We start from the raw sequence: 22,443 nt of genomic DNA, 5'->3' as shown, positions 1-22,443 counted from the left end.
GTCACCCACCATCTCCCAGAAACCCCTGCCCACTGTGCCCTCTCGAATTCACAGCACCTGGTGAGCAAAATCTCATCCTCAATCCCATCTCTGAAGGGAACTCCTTTCAGAGGAGTCCTCTAAATATCCCTTCACCTGTTTGCTGTAAGCAACACCTGGCTCTTCCATGCTTCTGAAGCAGCAAGGGGCTTTCCTCTGCAGTCCTGGGTTGCATCAAGCTTATAAGCAGGGGAGGTGTACTCCTTTCTTCCCATTGCCTCTCCCAGATCATCCCCCAATCCTTCCTTCCTAACCCCCAGTTTAAATACTCCCACCATATAGCTAGCACTCAGCACCCCAACTTGTTTCTATCACCTAATAACTCCAGATTCATACCTCCTCCCTAACATGTTTTAACTCCTGATTCATTGACATGCTCTCCAACCCTACTCCTACCTTAATTCTCAATATTTTCAATAATTTGAAACACCCAGGCCTCCCAATTACTTGAACTTGCCTCTTCCAATGATCTTTTCTCCATCCATTCTTGGTCACTCAGTCTGACGGTGAGACTCTAGACTTCTGCCATCACCAGTAACTGCAATACCTCCTTATTCTCAATTTCTTGCATCTCACTTTTTGGCCACTCCCTTCTAGCCTTCCTGCTCACTCCCTTCTAGCCTTCCTGCTCACTCCCTTCTATACCCCAACTTCAACAATCTTCAATCTCACTGAAATCAACAATTCACTGAGCCTACCACCTTCTCACTGCCTGCTATTCCGACGTCCTTTCTTTGCCCCTTATCCAGATTAAATCTATAGTCAATCATTGTAATTGCTCCCCTGCATGCCCTTACCTACTCTGGGTTAATCAACGGCCAAGCCCCCAACCTCGGTCATAGCCAACACTTCCTGCTCCATGCCAGCAGGTAAGCAGCTGGCCTCGGTAGCTAGAAAACAAACAGCCACACTAACTGGTCTCACTTTGAATTTCACGACCACAAGCCCTCAGGTGGGACCTCAAGTGGGTCCAACCCAGCAGCCACGCTGTGTTCCTTTATCCATTCACTTCTAAATGAATATGTAGTATATTCTCCTCTCTCCTCAAACTGACAACACCTCACCTGCATCCTCCGTCTCATCTATCTCCCAGAGAAAAACCAAGGAGATCAGAAGAAAACTTCCCCCAAATCCCACCACCACATCTATACAACACCTCTGCCCCATATAGTACCTTATCTTCCATTTTTCTAGCTCAGTATTTTTCAAACTTTCAAGTCTCAGGACCCCTTTACGTGCTTATGAATTATTGAGGATCCCAAGGGGCTTTTATTTATGTGGGTTGTACCTATCATATTTACTGTGTGAGAAATTAAAACTGATAAATTCTTAAAATATTAATTCATTAAAAAGTGAATAAGCCTATTATATGGCAATATAAATAACATATTTATATGAAAAATAACTATTTTCTAAAACAAAAAAACGTAGTGAGAGAAAAGCAGTATCATGTCTTTGCAAATCTCTTAAATATCGGACTTCATGGAAGACAGCTGCATTCAATCTGCTGTAATATTTTTTTCTGGTTGAAGGATATGAAGGATTTCAGCCTCATACAGATTCACAGTTAGAAAAGGAAGGAGCATTTTAATAGCCTTTTTAGATACTTGTTGATATTCTATGATACTACACCAAATCCCAACAAGGGATAGTTTCTTAAAGATTAGCTGCAATGTGGAATCTGAAACTGTACCAATGAACTTTTCCCACCTTGTTCCATTAAAATCCATGGGTCTATCTTGCACTTTGAATAGACCTTTGACTCATACGTGATTCTCTAACACCATGTACTGGTCAACTGGAAAAGATGTTTCCCTAAGTTATGCAGATCTTCCAAACGCTGGCACATTGCATTATACTATATTGAAAAACCACATTATTACTATCACCACTAATTATATCAGAAAAGGCTTTAAGTATCAGAAGGCTGTCCCGTGAAAATTTTAATTCTCTCAAAAAGTGTGTTCCATTTAAAAAATGACTAACTCAGCGAGCACCTGAGTTGCTTTTCCTCTGACAACCATCACAGGACAGTAACCAGCAGTCTTTATGGATGCTTCCCATTTAGTCACTCAGAATTTGTAAGTGACACGTATTCAAGCGTGAGATTTAATAAAAAATCAGTCATTTTTACTTCTTCAAGGACACTCTGAAACAGAACTGGCATCATCGTTTCTACCATGATTGTGAACACGTGTGAGTGAAGCATACGATGACCACTCATGCTGCTGGGCTTGGGGTCGCTGCTGAATCGGTGCTAACCAGCAGTTCTATAAACCGTGGCTTTTAAGACCATCAGTTCAAATACAACAGGACAAAAAAAGGCAGATGATGTCTTAATATTTTTATGTAAACAGTTTGGAACCCACGGACTCCTTAGAAAAGTCTCTGAGACCCCCGGGGGTCTACTAACCACACTCTGAGAGCAGCTGTTCTAGATGAACTTTCCATGTTACCACAAGAGGCCACCTCCCTCTCAGAATGTATCAGAATTTCCTCCTTTTCTCTCCTACACTGTCAATTCTCCACTCTCTGTAGTCATTCCCATCAGCATGCATTACACTGCCCTCTACCCATTTTAAAAAGACCCTCCCTTTCACCTCCCTTCCACCTCCAGCTATGGCCCATTTCTCACCTTCCCTTGAAAGCAAAAGTCTCCAAATGAGGGCCTGGCTTGGTAAGTAGAAGGGGGAAAAGAAGGAGGGCTATCCCTACATATGAATGAGGAGTGAAATCAGCACCTACTCACTAATCAATGCTTTCTGGAATTAAGAAGAAAAATAAACCCAGGCACCTGACACTCCTAAAGGTTTTCTAATATACCAGCGACATAATACAAACCTTTTTAAGAATTCTTTTTAATTTACTCTGCACAGACAGCGTCTAGCCACCACATTGCACGCCCCCCCGCCATGATTTCAGACATCAAATATTAACACAAAGTGAGTAATGCAAAAAGAAAGGGGGTTAATCAGACACTTTGAGAGAAAGAAAAAAATGACACTGATTCAACGAGAGCTGCTAATGAGGCTTTTTGTTTTGGGAGATTAATTTGGGAGTCTGATGACTAAGAAGAAAATTTAAGCTTCTCAGGTGACTGCTGTTGATTAGTACCAATTTTTTTTTTAATTAAAGAAATGCCTTTGCTTAATTCTACAGTTTATGAATTTCAGGTGTTTATCTGAACTCTGTGTCCACCCCAGTAGTGTAGAAAACTTTCCTCATTAGCAAACTGAAAGACCTCCTCTTATTGATTCTGGATTGTAGTTGACAGATGATGAGCATTTCAGACTGTGAACTGCTGATGTTTAAATACATTATCCTAATACTCTTTAAGCATTGCCAATTGTAAACCTCATTAACTCCCAGCATGCGGCCAAGGCCTGGATTTCATCGCGACAGCCTCGCAAAGTGAAAACAGGTATATAAAAATGCTTTTATCATCAACAACATTATTATATCCTCCCTCACCTTGTGAAGTATTTAAAGGAGCTTTCTTTTCTCCTTCTCAGAAGGATAAATAGCGAACATAGGAAAGGCAGAGAACACACTTTATATAGCCACACATTTTAAAACCTGAGATTTTTTTTTTATCTTTTCTTCTTTGACACCCTTATTCCTCATGCCTCAAAATGGGAATTGTCCCAGGATTGATTCTCTGTACTCTGAAAAGACTTATTTGTGGATGACGATTACATTATCATTTTGATTCAATGAGGAATAGGGGCTGACAAGGTGTTAAGTTGAATGCGTCAGCTTGTCACTAAGAAATCAGGATTTCACTTTTGTGTATGATTGAAATTTTTCATAATTAAAATGTCCGAGAAAAAGAACAAAGAAATCAGGATTTCTGAAATTCCCTTTCTCAAAAGAAGAACCAACTTTTGTTTTTGCGTGGAGTGCGAAGAGATTCCACACTTGAGATGGAAAATAGCAATCCTAGCAAACAAATTAGATACCAGAGCTGCCCAGTGCCCACCCCACACAGACAGGGGTCGGACCTGTAACAGGCAAAGAGCATCTTGAGCCCAAGAGGCCAGGCAGCCAACACCTCCGGCTTATTCAGGCCATGCTTAGTCTTTCCACGTGAGACCAGCTACTAGTCAAATTGCTTTTGAGCCCCAGCCTCTCTAATGAGACTTCAGTTAATGAACAACAACTAGAAACAAACATGTTGGTGAAGCTCAAAGGGACACACACACACAATTTATTTTTCCCTTGCTCTTAGCAGATAGCTATGTGAACGATGTATTAAAATTGCAGTTAAAAAAGCTTCATTCCCATTTTAAACAAAAACGTAATGACAACCAAACGTAAAAGATATCTCAAAAATTATACTGACAAACCCAACATCTCCCTCCTCCGAGGCTCAGAAAACCCTCCTCACCCAGAGGTCCACCTACAAAAGGCTTCCAGGCCTGGGCACCCTCCAGGAACTTCACAAACTGATTAAACTCATCATTAAATCTATTAAAACAGTGGAATGCAGGGAAATCTAAACACAACAGGCTATTAGAAGGGAGAGTAAGGACTGGTGAAATCAAAGAATATTAACAGCGAGGACCACGTTTAACAGAGGCAGATCGTGCCAATCCCCAGACTCATACGATCCTTCGATGGCTCTCCATTGCTCTTACGACAAAGACCCCCAATCCTTAATATGAAGTACAAGTTCCCACACAGTCTGGCCACGGCCTACCACCAACCCCCGCCCCCCATGCCCTGCACCTTCCATGCTCCAGGCCTGCCAGCCCCTGCATTTCAGAATGTGACTTTGCAGCCACTGTTCCCTCTGTCTACAATGTTGTCCTCTGTCGCCCACCTCTTGTCACCTTCCCAACTCCCATGGCTCAAGTGTCACTCAGTGGAAGTCTTTCCTGACCTCCCAGTTGGCATGAAGCCCCCTTTGCTATCTCTCACACCATGTCTCTCCTACACAGCACCCATCACAACATCAGTTCACATTTATTTGTGCTTCTCTGATTAGCACCTGTCTGCCGCACTAAATTAGAAGCACCAAGCAGGCAAGCACTTTTTCCCACTCGACATGGTATTCTGCACATACAGAACAGTGCCAGGCACAGAGATGAGGTTCTCAAACAGCTGCTGAATGACTGAGTGGACAGGCCTCCACAAGATTCTCCCAGCGTGGAAGGCTGACCAAGCCACAACCTCATGAGTCATTAAATTAGCGTCAAGAGGGCTGCAGAAAAACAAGGTCCCTTTGCCAACAAGTCCATAAGTTCATGCAGTGCACAGGTGTTTTACCTCCACGCTAAAGATCAGCCCAACACTAAACAGAGCTGAAGCCTTCCAGAAAGGGCCATCCCTCAAGGAGACAGTCTACAGCAGGGGTCTCTGCCTGGAAAATGCCTGGTTCTAGCCAAAAGCTACTACTGAAAAAAAATGCTCCCTTTCGGTATTAGGCTGGTTGGTCTCTGTCCCCCCAAAATTCTTCACAACTACAGGCCTTCTCATTACCCAAAGAAAATACCTATGTGAGGGTACTCATTCCCTAGGGCTGCTACAATCACTGACCACAAAGTGGGTGGCTCAGCACAGCAGGAATTCGTCCTATCACAGTTCTGGGGACCAGACATCTAAAACCAAGGTGTCAGCAGAGCCATGCTCCATCCAAAGGGAGATTCTTTAGGGAAGAAGCATTCCTTGCCTCTTCCAGCTTCTGGTGGCCCCAGGTGTTCCCTGGCTCGTGACCCCATCACTCTAATCTCTGCCTCTGTGGTCACAATGCCTCCTGCCCCTGCCAGTGTTGTGTCCTAATCTCTTCATCTCAAGATCCTCAATTTAACCACATCTGCAAAGACACTCTTTCCACAAGGTCGCATTTCCAAATTCCAGGGACTATGATATCTTGGTATCTTCAGGTGGCCATAATTGAGCCTCCCACAATGAGCAACCTAGAATTTGAACTAAAGCTTCCATTTCCCAACACTCCTGGGCTTTCATAACGTAAGGGGGGCAAAAACTTCTCAGTACATTTACCTAAGTTTAGTCAACAAATTGATGCAAAACAGAGGCCAGATATTGGACTAGACACTGGAGATAGTAAAATATGCAGGACCTGGACCTTGGACTCAAGAAACCACAGCTGGGGGACCAGTACTTAACTAAAAATGAGTATTTCAAATCACCATGACATCTGGGCCAGCACAGCTGTCATTATTTTTAAATCCTAAAGTTGTCAATTTACAAATAGCTTTTTAAATTTTAATAAAGTTATACACTAAAATCCCTCTGGCTAGTCAAGCTAGGAGATCACACCCGAAAAGAGCCTGACCAGGCTAATGGCACGTCCTCCAGCACTTCCTCATTGTTCATTCAGCGTGTGCCGTTGTGCTTTTGTGGGCCACTGCGTGGCTTCTGTCATGTAATTTTTTCAAGGAACAGTAGTTGATTTGGGAGGATGATGTGTGACTTGTGGAAAGGTAAAGGAAGGGGAAATGAGGGCATTCACCATTTTACACTGAGAAAAGATGTATGATTATATCTATTTTTGAAGTAAATACTGTGGAGCTGCGTGTCAGGGTTAGGGAAAATAGCACAGGAACATCTGCATGGGTCTTAAACAGTGGTCCTATGCTACTAGCTCGGTCAGCTTAAATACCGGAGACAAGTTCTTCAATTGCTCAGTCCTTCTGGCAAGAATTATCACAATACATATGGTGAGCTATAAAATATTTCTACCCTTAGACCCAGGAATCCCTCTCTTAGTTCTTTCTAAGGAAGTAATTAAACAGAGGGAAAAATGTCATATACATGAAGATATTCACTCCAATAGCATCTATTATAGAAAAGCAGAAACTGAAATAACTCTATAAGGGCATGATTTCATAAAGTATGGTATATTAATCTGACAGAAAATGATGAAGCTATTTAACACTGTTCATATGAACAGCATATGGAAATACGAAAATTGATACAGTCGAAAAGATTATAAAAGAGAATTACAATTAAAATGAATTCAAATTATGAAAAACATTGATACAGGTTAACAAATTATGGAAGATACTAAAAAATTCAAAATATCTGTGGCAAGCTGAGAAGGTTATGGGTGATGGCTTTCCCTTTTCCCTGAGCTATGCACTGTCAATACTGCACAAAAAAAAAAAAAAGAAAGAAAAGTTAGTCATAGGGCAAAGGATTGAGACCATTTAAGATTTTCTCTGTCACAGTAAAATGCTAAGATTTAAGATAATAAAAAATCATAAAGAAAATGTCAAGTTAAAGAGGATTGTGAGATTATGAGAGAAGAGGCAGCTCAGAACAGTGGGAAGGCCTAGGACTAGAGCCAGACAAGCCTGGGCACCTTTTGGTAGCAAATTGCTTGATCCCTCAGTTCTCATCTGGGGAATCAGGAAAAGAAAGCCAACGTTTCAGATTTGTTATAAACTCTTGAAAAAACATACATGTTATGTTACTTTATATATGTTAAATGCATGTTACATTGTTGATGTCTAATGAATTTAAGCCTCTATTTTTGAAGAGTATATGTAAAAAGAAATAGGAAAAGCATGTGTGTTAATGGGGGTGGGATGGAAAGAAGCAAAGTACATTACAAGATACTACAATTATACAAAATTAATGCATCTAGGAACCAAAATGTTCACTGAAAGAAAGAGGTACAAAATAGAAGAGAAGGAAAACTCCTGTAAATGTTCAATTTAAATAGAAAATATCATTATGAACTTTTTAAAAGTATATTTCCCAGCTCTTTCCACTGAAAAGTTACCCTGGTAACAATGAGCCAGTGCTTAGCTCCTTGTTTCCAAGCACCAGTCCCAAACGAAAGGAACCAGGACTTCTTTGAGAAAAGAGTAATTTCCCGGTCAGAAGCAGGACAAATCCAAAGCGAGCCTGGAACATCTTATTTACCAAAAGCAAAGAGTACTCAAAGGCTGAGGGTACAAGCCAGCTTAAAGGGACTCCCACTGACCTCACTGGGACAATCTGAACAACTCAGAGAACACAGTAATAGATTATAATGGACTGAATTTAAAATAAAGAATTCCATGAGTTTATACTGATATAAAAAATTAAGAGAGAAAGAAAAGGGAGTGAAGAAAGCTTTTCTTTACTGAAGAATGGCAGACAACAAATAGAGGACAAACAAAGAGTTAGAAAAATCACTACTTTTCAAACATCAATGTAATAACTGATTCAGAAAAGGATCACCATGGATGCCAAAACGAGTGGGTCAAAGGCTGCTTGGAAAACAGGATACCCATGGTGTCATCAATGCCGGGACGAGGTACCTCCTGAGGAGATACAATAGGTAGTAGAATCTTTCCTAACCTGCACCCAAAATCTATCATGAATCCAAGTCATGAGGAAACAATCAGACAAGTCCAGAATGCGGGACCTTCAACGAAATAACTGGACCTGGGTTTTAAGTCAATTTCATGAAAGAACAATAAAAGGCAAGGCTCTGTTCTAGATTAAAAGATATACAACAACTAAATGTAATACAAGAACTTTGATTAGATCCTGGATTTAAAAAACAAAAAGCAATGAGCCATTTGAGGTGGGGAGTGAGGGGAGAGATCTGGTACATTTTTAAATAGACTGGATATTATATATTTCACACCATTGTTAATCCTCCTAAGTATGATAATGGTAAGAAGAATGTTCTTATTCTTAGAAGACAAACACTGAAGTATCTTGATGCCTGCAATTTATAGTTAAATGGTCCAGCCAAAAGAGGAAATGTGTGTGCATGTGTAGAAAGTGTATGTGTAAAAAAAAAAAAAAAAAAGAAAAAAGGCACACAGGCGTTAAAAATGTTAACAGTCGGGCTTCCCTGGTGGAGCAGTGGTTGACAGACCGCCTGCTGATGCAGGGGACATGGGTTCGTGCCCCGGTCCGGGAGGATCCCACATGCCGCGGAGCGGCTGGGCCCGTGAGCCATGGCCGCTGAGCCTGCGCGTCCGGAGCCTGTGCTCCGCAACGGGAGAGGCCACAACAGTGAGAGGCCCGCATACCGCAAAAAAAAAAAAAAAAAAAAAAAAAATAGTTAACAGTCAATCTAGATGAAAGGTATCTATTGGGCATTCACTGAATTCTTTCAATTTCCTGTAGCTTAAAAATTTTAACTATCAAATAAGAAAAAAATGATCTTAAACATTGAGTCTGATAATTCATATTGCACATGAGCTTGGTCACACTTCTTCTGAATCTTGTAAGCACAGAGTATGTGGAAGCAACCCAACTTTACTCAAAAAAAAAAAATATATATATATATATTTGCTAGAATAAATCTATGTTCTGTCTAGCTTTAGCCTGAATGGACTACTGTGAAATATACCTCTGCCTCACCCTGCACCTCACCAGAGAGGTCCTGTGAGGGAAGGAAGACCTGCTCATACGTGACATTTTCCTATCAAGCAAAGAATCCCACCTTGGGGGGGTAGAAAACAGAAGTAGCCCAAGTAACTGCTACTGGAACAGAGACAATATAATCCAGCAATCTGCCAGCATATTACAAGATGTATAACTGCCAATTTCCTCCGCACTCCCCTCTTTGCAAGACCTTCACTTTAGAGGAGGTTACTTCCATGCATGATGGAACAACAGGTGCATAAGCAAGAAAAGGAAGGTGCTGGTAAAACTGAGGGCATTCGCACTGCAGCGCTGGAGTTTACTTTGTTTGCATCTCAAACCCATGCATGCGGGAAAATCAGACACAGGACCGACAGAGAATGTTCAAAGCTAAAGAACACCACCCCAGAATGGCAGGTGGTTTAATCTATCAAAGCGGGTGCTGGCACGTGGCAAGGCCAGATGGCTGGATCTACTACAGTTTATATACAGAAGGCTACTTTTTATATATTATACTTGGTTATTAGGGGACACTGGCGGTCGTATTACCAATATTTCAAGAGTCCAAAATTTTGCACTTAATGGTAAAAGCCAACTGCATTCTTTTTGTTTTGTTTTGTTTTGTTTGCGGTACGCGGGGCTCTCACTGTTGTGGCCTCTCCCGTTGTGGAGCACAGGCTCCGGACGCGCAGGCTCAGCGGCCATGGCTCACGGGCCCAGTCGCTCCGCGGCATGTGGGATCTTCCCGGACCGAGGCAAGAACCCGTGTCCCCTGCATCGGCAGGCGGACTCTCAACCACTGCGCCACCAGGGAAGCCCCAACTGCATTCTTATACAACTTAGGAATGACTCATTTTTAAAAATGTAAACAGAAAAGACTGGTAAGGGAAAAAAAATCCAAAGGCATTTTGCAAAGTGTCCTATTTAATTTTAGATGGTCCAGTGTCTCTCTTCCAGCTTGGGCAGAATGCCCTTCTTGGGGATTTGGAATCATTATTCTGTCTGTTAGATTTCGAGCATTTAATCATATGTGACATTTAAAAGTTACTTGAGCAGAGAGAAAGACTGTAGAAAAGTTCACAGAGCTATGTTTTAAATTTACTCACAATTTTTACAGTGGCCTTCAAAAATACCAATATACTACATACACTTGAGTACATCTTCACACCATTCAACTGCAAGAGTTGTGAAACTATAAACAGTTGTTTAAACTATGTCAAGAAATACATATATAGAATCCCCAACTGTGATAAGAACACTGAAGGAAATGTTAAGGGTATTATTTCTAAAATAACGTATTAATTGTAATAGGGAGAGAAAATGCTCTTAAGAGATGGGAAGGTAAACACTGACTTCCTAATCATTAAAGCAACAGAAAGCTGTTTCAAACAAAAAACAATTAAACGAGATAATTAAAAATAAACATACCCATCTTTGGTCTGATCCACCACACCACTTAAAAGTTCCACAGTCTTTGGATTAGGCTGGCTTCCTCCAAAAATATTCAAATATCGAATGACGAAGTCATTGGGAGACATGAAAAATTCACCATTTTTTTCAATGTTTGCATACTGTTTAAAAAGAGAGAGAAAATATATTTTGTTCTCAAAAGTATATAACCAATATGTGAAAAAGCGGAGAATATTCAATGGATAAAATATCAGACATGACAATATACTCTTTACAAGGACAGTTATTTCCCATCGCTCCAAATAAAAAGCAAAACCCCATTAAGTTTGCCGAGTTTTATTTTTATACCAGCGGTTCTCAACTGCAGGCAGCTTAGCCTGACTGTCCAGCTTACATACACCAATGTCCCCAATAGCCAAGCACAACGCACAAGGACGAGCCTTCTCTGTACGTTACCTGACTTTCTGGGGTGGAGTTCTCTAGCTCTGAGCTGCCTCTGTTTTCGCGTTTCCTCACAGGGGACATCTGGCAGTGTCTGCTGACAATTCTGATTGTCATAACTTGGGGGGAGGGGCAGAAGCAGAAACTGGCATCTACTTGGTACAGGCCAGGGATGCTGTTAAATACCCACAGTGCACAGGACGACCCTCCACCCCAATAACAGAGTCACCCAGCCAACTGTCGACAGCGCTGAGCTTGAGAAACCCAGGTTTACAGAAATTTAGAAGGACAAATTTTGTCTTGTTCTTTAGCAAGAACATACAGTTGTTTTTTTTTAAAAAAAGTAGAATTCTGAAATCATGAATGAAAACAACCCAATTCTTTTGCCCCCTTTCCTGTTTCAAAGGCAATAACGTTGAAAAAAAAAAAAAAGGATAAGCTGGAGAGCAAACTGTTAACAACATGGCTGCTGGGAGATTTTATGGAAGCAGGTAAGAAATGCTGCTGTGGTTAGTGTCCTCTCCATTCTACAGCAGAAATGGTTAACAAGAATAAGGTGGTTGGATTTCCCTGGTGGCCCAGTGGATAAGACTCCACACTTCCACTGCAGGGGGCACAGGTTCAATCCCTGGTCAGGGAAGTTCCATGTGCCGTGCAGTGTGGCCAAAAAAAAAAAAGAGATTAAGGTGGCATGTCATGCTTTTTCACAGCGTCCCCCCAGGTCTTGCCTGCAAGACGTTCCAGTTCACATAAGTGGAACCTGCTCATTTCTGTTCTGTGGAGGACCGGGGGCTGTGGGAAACGCTGAGAAACAACATGGAGGTCACACATATCCCTGTGGAGCAGGGGAGGGCCTCTTGATCCTTGGGATCAAACAGTGATTTGGGGGGTGGAGAGATGAGGACCATGAACTACAAGAAGAGAGCTAGTTGGGTGACAGCAGCCACAGTGATGGGAGAGCACAGTGAACAGAGGTGCAATGATAGCATCTCTGTTCCCTCTGTAACTGCAGTTAATCCCAGTTAAAACTGTTTTAAAAAGTCACTTGTTGGGGCTTCCTTGGTGGTGCAGTGGTTAAGAATCCGCCTGCCAATGCAGGGGACATGGGTTCGATCCCTGGTCCGGGAAGACCCCACATGCCGCGGAGCAACTAAGCCCATGCGCCACAGCTACTGAGCCTGTGCTCTAGAGCCCGAGAGCCACAACTACTGAAGCCCGCGCACGTAGAGCCCATGCTCCACAAGAAGAGAAGCCACCGCAATGAGAAGCTCGCATGCCACAACTAGAGAAAACCCACGCACAGCAACAAAGAACCAATGCAGCCAAAAATAAATAAAAATAAATTAATTTTTAAAAAAGTCACTTGTCATTTCTACATTTCAGTCATTCCAATGTGGGATAAGCTCTTGGTTAGATACTCAGTTATGAGCTTTAGAGTCTGTCGGGCCTGGGCTGCAGAGAGCTCTGCTTCTGCCTCTGCCTCTAACCACCTGGAGGGCCTCAGGTAAGTAACTAAAGCTTTCTGGGCCTCTGGCTCCTCACCCGTAAAATGGGGATAACAACACTACCTGCTCTTAAGGTTGATACTAGAAATAAATGAACAATCATGTAACGCACTTAGCACAATGCCCTACACACAACAGGTATTTTATAAATGATTTAGATTATTGGTTTTTGTTTAACATTTTTTAGCACAGTACAAAAGAAAAGCTCAAAGACAGCCCACTAATCCTACTATTCTTCAGTTAGCAATGAATTTGGCTTTTTGCAAACGTAGAAGGATTATACTTTGATTTTCCTAACTGAGGCAAAATAAGACTGAAATATAAAGGAAATGTCACTTCTAATTACAGCAATCCTATGATTTAGAATTATACCTATGTTTGCTTATAGTAGTGAATAATTTATTTATTTAAAAACAGTTTAATTTATTTTAAAAAGTTTAACTCTTCTCCCATCAGTAGACATTATTAGATTACTGGATTATCTCCAGTTTTGGGTATTTTTTAAAAAGCTAAGGTAACCAGCTTTGTATGTAACATTTGTGCAAATTCCTGACAAATTTCAAAGGCTAGGCTCCCGGAAGAGAAATTGTTGAGTCAAAGGAGAGCATCTTTAAGGGTCTTGATACTTATTAACACACTGCTCTCCAGAAAGATTGTATCAATTACAGTCTCACCAACAGTGTGAGAACATAGCCTTTCCCCCTTTGTCTATCATACTTGTTGTAAATATTTTTCGAGTTTAATATTTTTATATAATTGAGGCTGTAGATTTTTATCTCCTTTGCAATTTCTTCCATTACTTCTAAGTTTAGAAACTAGTTCTTCCTCATCTCAAGACTAAATATTCACCCACGTTTTCTCTTAGCTTTTCTTGAATAGGTTTATCTTTTACCTTTAAGTTTCAGTACATTATTGGTACTTTGTTTTTCTATGTGGTCTGAAAAAGTATCCTCCACCTTGAGTCTTTTCTACTTACTCTCTTGGTTGTCCTAGGATCATACATCAAATCATTCTCTCTTCCCCCATTTAGGATGTAATGTTTACCACATACTAAATTATCATATGGTCACCAGGGAAAGGCTTGGCAAGCAAGTCCATCTTCAGTACCACTTCTGATCGGTCGTCAATGGCTTCCTAAGGTCAAGATGTACTCTGACCAAACTCCATGGGAGAATGCCAGGATGGGCTGACAGCTCCTGTCATCACTACAGCAGGAAATGTTTCAGGTCTATCCTAGGCATTGACCTGTCTACTCTTGCAAGATTACATGCATCTTAATTGCTATAACTAGAGGGAAAGCTCTGCCAGGACAGGACTTTTCTCCTTTCTCACTGCTATATCCTCAAGTTCCAGACTGTCGCCTGGCAGAGAGTGAAACATGTTCAATAAATATCTGCCGAATGAATGTGAACTTACAAAACAGAAATAGAGTCATGGATGTAGAAAACAAACTTATGATTACCAAGGGGGGAACGGGGGCAGGGATAAATTGGGAGACTGGGATTGACATATACACACTACTATATATAAAACAGATAACTAATAAGGACCTACTGTATAGCACAGGGAACTCTACTCACTACTCTGTAATGACCCACATGGGAAAAGAATCTAAAAGAAGAGTGGATATATGTATATGTATAACTGATTCACTTTGCTGTACACCTGCAACTAACACAACATTGTAAATCAACTATACTCCAATAAAAATTAAAAAAACATTGCATTACTTTTCTCCTGCAAGTCTTCTTGGCCATAATCACTCTTTGATTTTTCCCCAAATGATCTTTAGAATCACTGTCAAGCTACCGACCCCTAAAAAAATTCCACTGAAAATGGAAATTAAAACTACAATGCGATACCACTACTCATACACAAGCTAATTAAAAATAAATAACCAATGTTTGCAAAATGTGAAGCAAATGTAACTGGTGAAGCACTTTAGAAAACTGCTTGGCAATATCTACTATAACTGAACATACACGTAAGCAGAGACCCAGCAATTTCACACCAAAAAACAAAAACCCCATGCTTTAGCATTTTAATGTCCACAGCAATATTATTTTGATAAGTATGTTGTCATTTTGTTACTTGTTTTCTGGTTGTTTTGTATTATAGTTGTTCTCTGTTCTTTTCTTCTTCTTTTAGTCTTGTCCCTTGTTGTTTGATGATTTTCTTTAGGGATATATTTGTGTTCCCTTCTCTCTAGTTTTTGTGTATCTACTGTAGGTTTTTTGATTTGTGGTTACCATGGAGTTCATATATGTTGACCTATAACTATATCTACTTGTTTTCAACTGATTAAGTCATATAAGTTCAAACACATTCTAAAAGATCTACATTTTCTATTCCTCCCTGCCACATTTTGTTTTGAGGTCATATCTTACATCTTCATGTCTATCTCTTAACTGTTTATTGTAGTTTAGTTAATTTTACAATTTTTGGCTTCTAGCCTTTATACTGGCTTATTTAAGTGGCTGATCTACAGCCTTTACTATATACTTGCCTTTACCAGTGGGATTTTTCCCTTCCTGTAATTTCTTATTGGAGCTTTTTCTTTTTCATTTAAAGGCGACCCTTTAATGCTTCTTGTAAGGTCAATTTAGTATTGATGAACTCTTTTAGTTTTTGATTGTCTGAGCAGCTCTTTATTTCTCCTTCAATTTTGAATGATAATCTTGCTGGGTAGAGTATCCCAGGTTGTAAGTTCTTCCCTTTCGGCACTTTAAATATATCATGCCACTCCCTTCTGGCCTGCAAAGTTTCTGCAGAAAAATCAGCTGACAGCCTTATGGCAGTTCCCTTGAATGTGACTTTGTTTTTCTCTTGCTGCGTTTAAAATTCTCTACCTTTACCTTTTGCCATTTTAAGTGTATGTCTTGGTGTGGGTCTCTTTGGGTTCATCTTGTTTGGAACCCTCTGTGCTTCCTGTACCTGGATATCTGGGAAGTTTTCAGCCATAATTTCATCAAAGACCCTCTCTACTCCTTTCTCTTTTCTCCTTCTGGGACCCCTAAAATGCAAATGTTAGTACACCTGATGTTGTCCCAGAAGTTCCTAAAACTATCCTCACTTTTTACAATGTTTTACTTTTTGCTGTTCTTATTGGGCAATTTCCATTACTCTATCTTCCAGATCACTTATATGTTCTATATCACCTCATCTCTTGTTAATTCCCTCCAGTGTATTTTTTTTTCATTTCAGTTATTATATTCTCCAGTGCTGGCTGGTTCTTTTTTTATATGTTCTAGTTCTTTATTAAAATTCTCACTGTGTTCATCTATTCTTTTCCCCCGTTAAGAGTCTTAGTACTAATGCTTTGAACTCTTTATCAAGTAAATTACTTATCTCTGTTTCATTAGTGTTTTTTTCCAGGCTTTTTCCCTTGTTCTTTCATTTGAAACGTTTTCCTCTGTCTTCTCATTTTGTTTAACTTTCTCTGTCTCTATGAAATTAGGTGAAACAATTACCTCTCCTGGCCTTGAAGGCGTGTCCTTGGAGCATCCACATGCAGTCTGCACGTGCCCAGTGGCTTTGGTGGGACAGAAAGATCTGATGTGAGCACGGGCTGAGTCTTCTCCAGGGTGTACTGGCAGCTACCGCCTTGGTAGGAGGTGGAGCTGGAGTTGGAGGGGCTAGAGCCAGAGCCATGTGCAAGCCAGGGCTTCTCCGCTCAGTGGTCATCACAGCTCTATTGGGGGTGGGAGCTGGGTTTCTCTTGGGTATGACAGCAGTCTCTGCCTTGGTTTGGGACATGGCCAGGGCCTGAGGGCTTTAGGGGTGCATTTCTGTGCGGGTTTCACTCTTTCCCCCATGTGTGTACCTTGGGTAGAGGCTGGATTGGGGCCAGAGGGGTTGGATCGGGGCCACAGCACTAAGCTGGTCCCACCCCACAGCAGCATTATTTTGAATAGTGAAGAAATGGAAAATAACTCAAATGTCAACAGTAGAATATTTAAATGAACTGTGGTATATTCACACAATGGAATAAATTAATACCAACTACACACGACAACATGCATGAATCTTACAAATAAAGCAGGAGTGAAAGAAACTAGACACAAGAATACATATTGTGTTATTCTATTTATATAAAGTTGAAAACCAGGCAAACTAATACATGGTGTCAGACAACTAGTTACTCTTGGAAGGAGCGGGTATTAACTAGGAAGGGCGTCAGAGGGCTTCTGAGGTGCCGGGCACCTGGGTGTACTCACTTTGTGAACATGCATGGAGCTGGACATTCATGATTTGTGCACTTCACTTAACCCTCAAGAAACAGTTGACATTTAAAAATCTCAGATATTTTACCTGCCTCATTTTTTTAGAGGTGATAAATCATCCCTTAAATGTAAGAACATGTTAATTTGGACACAAAGAACACAGTTTTCTGCAGTTTTAAAAATCAGCTCATCACCAAGGCTGGGGTGGTCTGCCTGTGATTAAAGTAAACATGTCAAAGGTTTTCCTTAGATTGATGGAAAGAGGGTCCCTGTCAGGGGAGTGGACTATACCTTACAGCTACCACATCTTTGAAATGTTATTTAATCCTTCTTTGGTAATAGATTTTACAAATGACCTGAAGCTTCTCTCCCTTACAATTTTTGGAAGTTTTAATATGATTAAACATATATACTTATAAAATGGGAAGGCTTTTAGGATTCCTTGCACAACCTAGTATAATACTAATTGTGACGGTTAATTTTATGGGTCAACTTGACTGGCCAACAAGTGCCCAGATTAATCACTGTTTCTGGGTGTGTCTGTGAAGGTGTTTCTGGATGAGAGTGACATTTCAATCTGTGGCCTCAGTAAAGTGGATTTTCCTCCCCAATATGGATGAGCTTCATCCAATCCATTGGGGACCGAATAGAATAAAAGGTGGAGGAAAGAAAAATTCACACCTTTTATCCTTCCCCATTGCTTGAGCTGGGACCTGTCTTCTCTGGCCCTCAGACTGGGATTTACATCATCAGCTCCCCTGGTTCTCAGGCCTTCAGACTGGGACTGAATTACAACACAGGTTTTCCTGGGTCTCCAGCCCGCAGACAGTATATCATGGGACTTCTCAGCCTCTAAAATGGATGGTGTGAGCCAATTCCTCACAATAAATCTCATTAGATAGATAAATAGCTAGAGCTAGAGCTAGAGATATCTCCTACTGGTTGTTTCTCTGGAGAACCCTGACTAATAAGCCAACTGTCAACATGAAGACGCACCACCACACCCAATGAATACAGTAGCAAAGGAAAGGAATGCGTCACTACACTGTATGCTCAGAGGCCAGGGGGCCTAACTGGCCTGCTCACCACTGGTTAAACAAAATAGTCTATCAACTGTGAACACACCAGAACTATAATCATCCAGCCACCCATGTTTGCCACAAATCATTCACATCTGAGGGCTGAAGGGCAAATTCTCCTTGACTGTTTTCTAGCCACAGAGAAATGCTGTGCACACCTGATCACTACGTCTGACCATTCTTCACCCTGATTCCCTGTTATAGGGGTGGAATAAAGTATAATTAAGAATTTGCATATGGATCAAGTATTTTATGTTATTAAGGAATTACTATTAATTTCATTAAGTGCACAGTGATATATATTATGGCCATGAGGGAAACTGTTCTTATTATTTGGAGCTGTATGCCAAAGTATTTCGGCTGAATCATGGTGACAGCTAACTTACACTGAAATATATCATTAAATACATATATGAAACTATATGACAGATATTAATTTAAATTAAGTGGTGGTTATGTGGGTGTTTACTGTACTACTCTATTTTCTGTATATTTGTAAATTATAACAAAAAATTTTAAATACAATTATCACAAAGTTAATACAGAAAAATATGTTACTGTTGATAAAAATTTAAAAGAAGATAACAATTTTTCAACTAACAAGTTGGCAGAAAGGTTTTTTACTGCTGCTGCTGTATTTTTTTAAATAATCTGAGTTGACGTCATAATGTGGAGAAATGAAAACTTCCATACTCCCAAAAACGTGTACTGATACAATCTTCTTGAAAGGCAGTCTGCCAAGAACCAAAAGCCTTAAAGTGTTGTAAAGTGTTGTAAACCCACTCTTTAATCCAACGATGCCACTTCTATGAATTTATCCTAAGAAAATGCTAGCTATATGCAAAAATGTAGTTTCAAGGGTATTCATTACAGTGCTGTTAATGACAGCAGAGAAGACAACTAAACATCCAATAATAGGGAGTGGCTAGATAAATTATGGTAAAACAGCCATATACAGTAATATGATAGCAATAAAAATAATGCAGAAATGCTTTCAATTATAGGAAAAGGTATTCATAACATCTTAGGTGAGGGAAAAAATGGATACAAAATGGTATTTCCTGTTAAGGAAAATAATTATATTCATATACAGAGACAAAGAAACAGGGAGAGGAAAATGGATACATGTATATATAAACATATAGACATAAATATATATGGATCACAAGTTACATTTCTTTATACACATCTGCCTTTTAAATTTTCAAAACATAGGAACTGTTTTGTCATAAGAAAAAAGTTTTTCAAAGAAGGAATTATTTTTCCAATTTTGCCTACAAACATTTTTTAAAGTATATATTATGCTTTTGTTGACAAAGAATAAACGATCGGTCATTTTCAACCAAATCGTCCTTCAAAATGTCTTTAACTTGCCCGTTCTCCATTCTCCCTGCTACCAAAACCCTCATCAAGTTATTAGGGTCTCACACCACAATTACATCCGTCGCTGCCTAACCCATGGTCTCGCTGCACCAATCAAATCTCAGACCCACACTCCATGTCGCTGGATAACTCAGAAAACCTTCAATGGCTTCCTATTGTTTAGCAGAAATAGCAAACTCCCAATTCTCTTTCTAATTTTGTCACCCATACACTGTAATACTTGGCAGACTCCTTGGCACAGAGTTGAATTTAAATAAACATTTGAAGAATGAGCAGGAATCCTTCAATCTGGAGGCTGTTTGCTCCCAAACCCACCTCCAGGCCTTCCCTTCAATGTGGTCCTGTTTCCCAGAAGCCTCGGCTGCCCTCCTCAGTGCCTGCCCAGCTCCCACGCGACCCTGGGGCTCCACAAATTTCCTCTCCAAGGAGCCTTCTCTGACCTCTCCCCACCACAGGGACTGCTCCCTCCTCCCATTTCCTGTGGCATTTGCTTTAACCACAAAAGTGACCCTTGACTGTGCTGACTTAAGATTTTTTTTTACCTTCTGCATGCCTGTAAATCTGGTCTCCTTTTTCTGCACATCCCACTCACTGCGAATTTCCACGGGGTTTTATTTAAACTGTAAGCACTCAAATACACACCTGTTTAACATGAAGCAGCACGGAAAGTGTTAGGCAGAGGAAAACCCCACGTCAACGTTTAGGTTAGAAACAAAACTGACTACACCTAGACCTCAACTTCTACATCCAGACAAAACATTACCGGCCACATATCACTAGAAAAGCCTGCATAAAAAAATTCAAACACCTTAGGCTGGGGATGCTTTATGCCAAGTTCCACCCTGCCTACCATTCTAGTACCATTGCCTAAGCCCCTATGCTGCAGGCCACTGCCACACCTGGAGCTCTTAGAGCTCTTTGCTTTGGTCATGCTATTGCCTTTGCCTGGAACGGTCTTCCTTTGCTCCACAACCCTCCTCCACCTTCTCCATCTGATAAATACCAGCTCAAATATCACCACCTCCCGCAACTTTTAATGACCCTCTCTAGGAAGATGTAATTAGCCCCACATCATCTCCCTGCTAATTAATGCTACATAATGCAGATCAACCATATTATTTTTTTACACTTAAACACACACACAGTGAGATAGTTAAGGGCAGGAGCCATGATTTATGCATCTTTATATCCCCAACACCTGACACTGTACTTAACATACAGTAAGCAGCTTCAAAAAACGAAGTGGAATTGATTTTAACTCTTTTCAAAAAACTAAAATAAGCCAGAATTGGGCCCATTTTAGCCCACCAGGACCCCTCTTTCCTTATCTGTTTTGGTTCTGCTAGCTCTCTCTGCTCTTCACAGCTGCCACTCCCCTGTTACCAGCACATCTGGTCCAAAGGGTACAGTGAAGCTTCTCTCCACCTCCCCTAAGCTACAGAAGAATCATCTAACTAGTTTAGCAGAGAGAAAGTTGGGATATTTATAAATAAGGAAAGTCAGGAAAGAGTCATAGAAAGTCAGCAAAGCAGTCAGGTTTACAGCATGCTCACTGCTGATCCGCGCTTAACTGAAAAGCCCAGCCCCAGCAGAGACACGCCTGGTCCAGCCTCCAGGCGCCTCTCTCCCTATTCTTCCCCCATAACAGCGTCTGCGGCAGAGGGTAAACAAGAGCTCCTCAGCGTGCGGAGCCAAGGTGGATTTGTGTTGGTACCACACTACCCAAGCCTGATGAGATCATCCGAACCTCTGCCAGATCCACAATCCCTTCCAGAAACTGCTGACCACTGTTTTCTTCGGGGACAGTTGCCCCACATCATCCTCTCGGACTCTAAGTCATATGGAACTCTCACTCAAAAGCCACGTAGTCCCAGCCACGCCAAGAGAAGGCAGCACTCCCCTATCTGGTCCCAAAGGTTCCAGCCCAGCCTTCCGGCCCGCTGACGCAGAAGGCCCACAGGTGGCTCTCCAGAACTCTGCAGGGACTGCTACCCTGCTTGGGTCTACCTGACCAATCTCATTTGTCTGCAGTAAAGACTTGCCTGCTACTGAGATGTGGCAGCTGGAAAAAAGATACGTTGTTCCAAAGCAGAATCTTAACCCAGCCTCACCAGCCACCACGTGCCAGCAAAGGGTGGGCACGGCTTTTACATGGAGCCTTTGCACTGGATCACATCAAAAGACCAGTAAGTACCCAAGATGCACCATCTCCTGAGACACTCTAAGTTGTTCCCATTTCCCGCCAGAAGGATGCCCACAGCTATTGCTGGTTTAGAAGATGGGAAGTACACAGATCCTGAGTTCAAGGAATGATGATGACTTTGCCAGCTAGAGTTAACCAGTTGTATGCATCTCTCTAGGCTCCTTAGCAACCCACTCACGTGCTCTTCTGCAAGTGGTCTTCCAGAATTACCTCATGAGAGTAGACCTTAAATACATACCTTTAAAATGTCTATGGTTCACTCATACACACCTCAGCCCAATCGTGGGGGGCCCAACGTGCACAGCAACAAACACTAGTCTAGGTGAGAAGGAAATGTGTTTGTTTTCTGGACTTTCGTTATCCAGAATTCTTTTCCACCTTAGAATCTCTACACTGTATTGACCTTTCTGGGCAAAAAGCAAATTTATAAAGAATTCTGCTTTCTTATATATAATACAATCCACCTTATACATTTTTTTCTCATATTTTGCTCATATTTTTAACCATTTTCTCTTGGAGTCCGTCTCTTTTTTTGAATTATTTAATTTCAAGCATTTACTGAATCGATATCTGATGCACATCACGTGCATATCTAACGCATATCACTTTCAAATAAGTTTTTTCATTGAATCTTTACAAATTTTTATGACATTATGAAAATGTTCATATATCAATATACACAAAGTAGATTGAATAGTATAATAAACCCAATATTCCATTTCCCAATTGCAAAAATTACCATCATACTGCCCACTTATTTCTCCTACCTCACCAAAACTGGGTTATTTAAAAGCAAATCTCAGATATCATAATCTCATCTGTAA

The 22,443-nt window shown here is 40.9% G+C and overlaps 1 protein-coding gene across 9 annotated transcripts in view; it reads right to left on the bottom strand.

Moving 5' to 3' along the window:
• SLC25A13 (solute carrier family 25 member 13) overlaps positions 1-22,443 on the bottom strand; it is a 296,284-nt gene that overhangs the window by 240,406 nt on the left and 33,435 nt on the right. For 6 of the 9 annotated variants that reach the window (XR_010945512.1, XR_010945511.1, XR_010945513.1 and 3 more), the window contains exon 3: positions 10,804-10,946. Coding sequence is in view for 5 of the 9 variants with exons in the window: in XM_067746352.1 (XP_067602453.1) it covers positions 10,804-10,946 (143 nt within the window). In the remaining 4 variants the exon portion in view is untranslated. Of the gene's footprint in view, positions 1-10,803; positions 10,947-11,133; positions 11,295-22,443 lie in introns of those variants that run through there. The other 3 variants (XM_067746354.1, XM_067746355.1, XM_067746357.1) reach the window with 3 other exon arrangements.

Source organism: Pseudorca crassidens, chromosome 8, assembly GCF_039906515.1.
Source record: "Pseudorca crassidens isolate mPseCra1 chromosome 8, mPseCra1.hap1, whole genome shotgun sequence".
Taxonomy (NCBI): domain Eukaryota; kingdom Metazoa; phylum Chordata; class Mammalia; order Artiodactyla; family Delphinidae; genus Pseudorca; species Pseudorca crassidens.
Note: the sequence above shows the minus strand (reverse complement) of the source record. Positions and strands in the feature narration are given on the sequence as shown.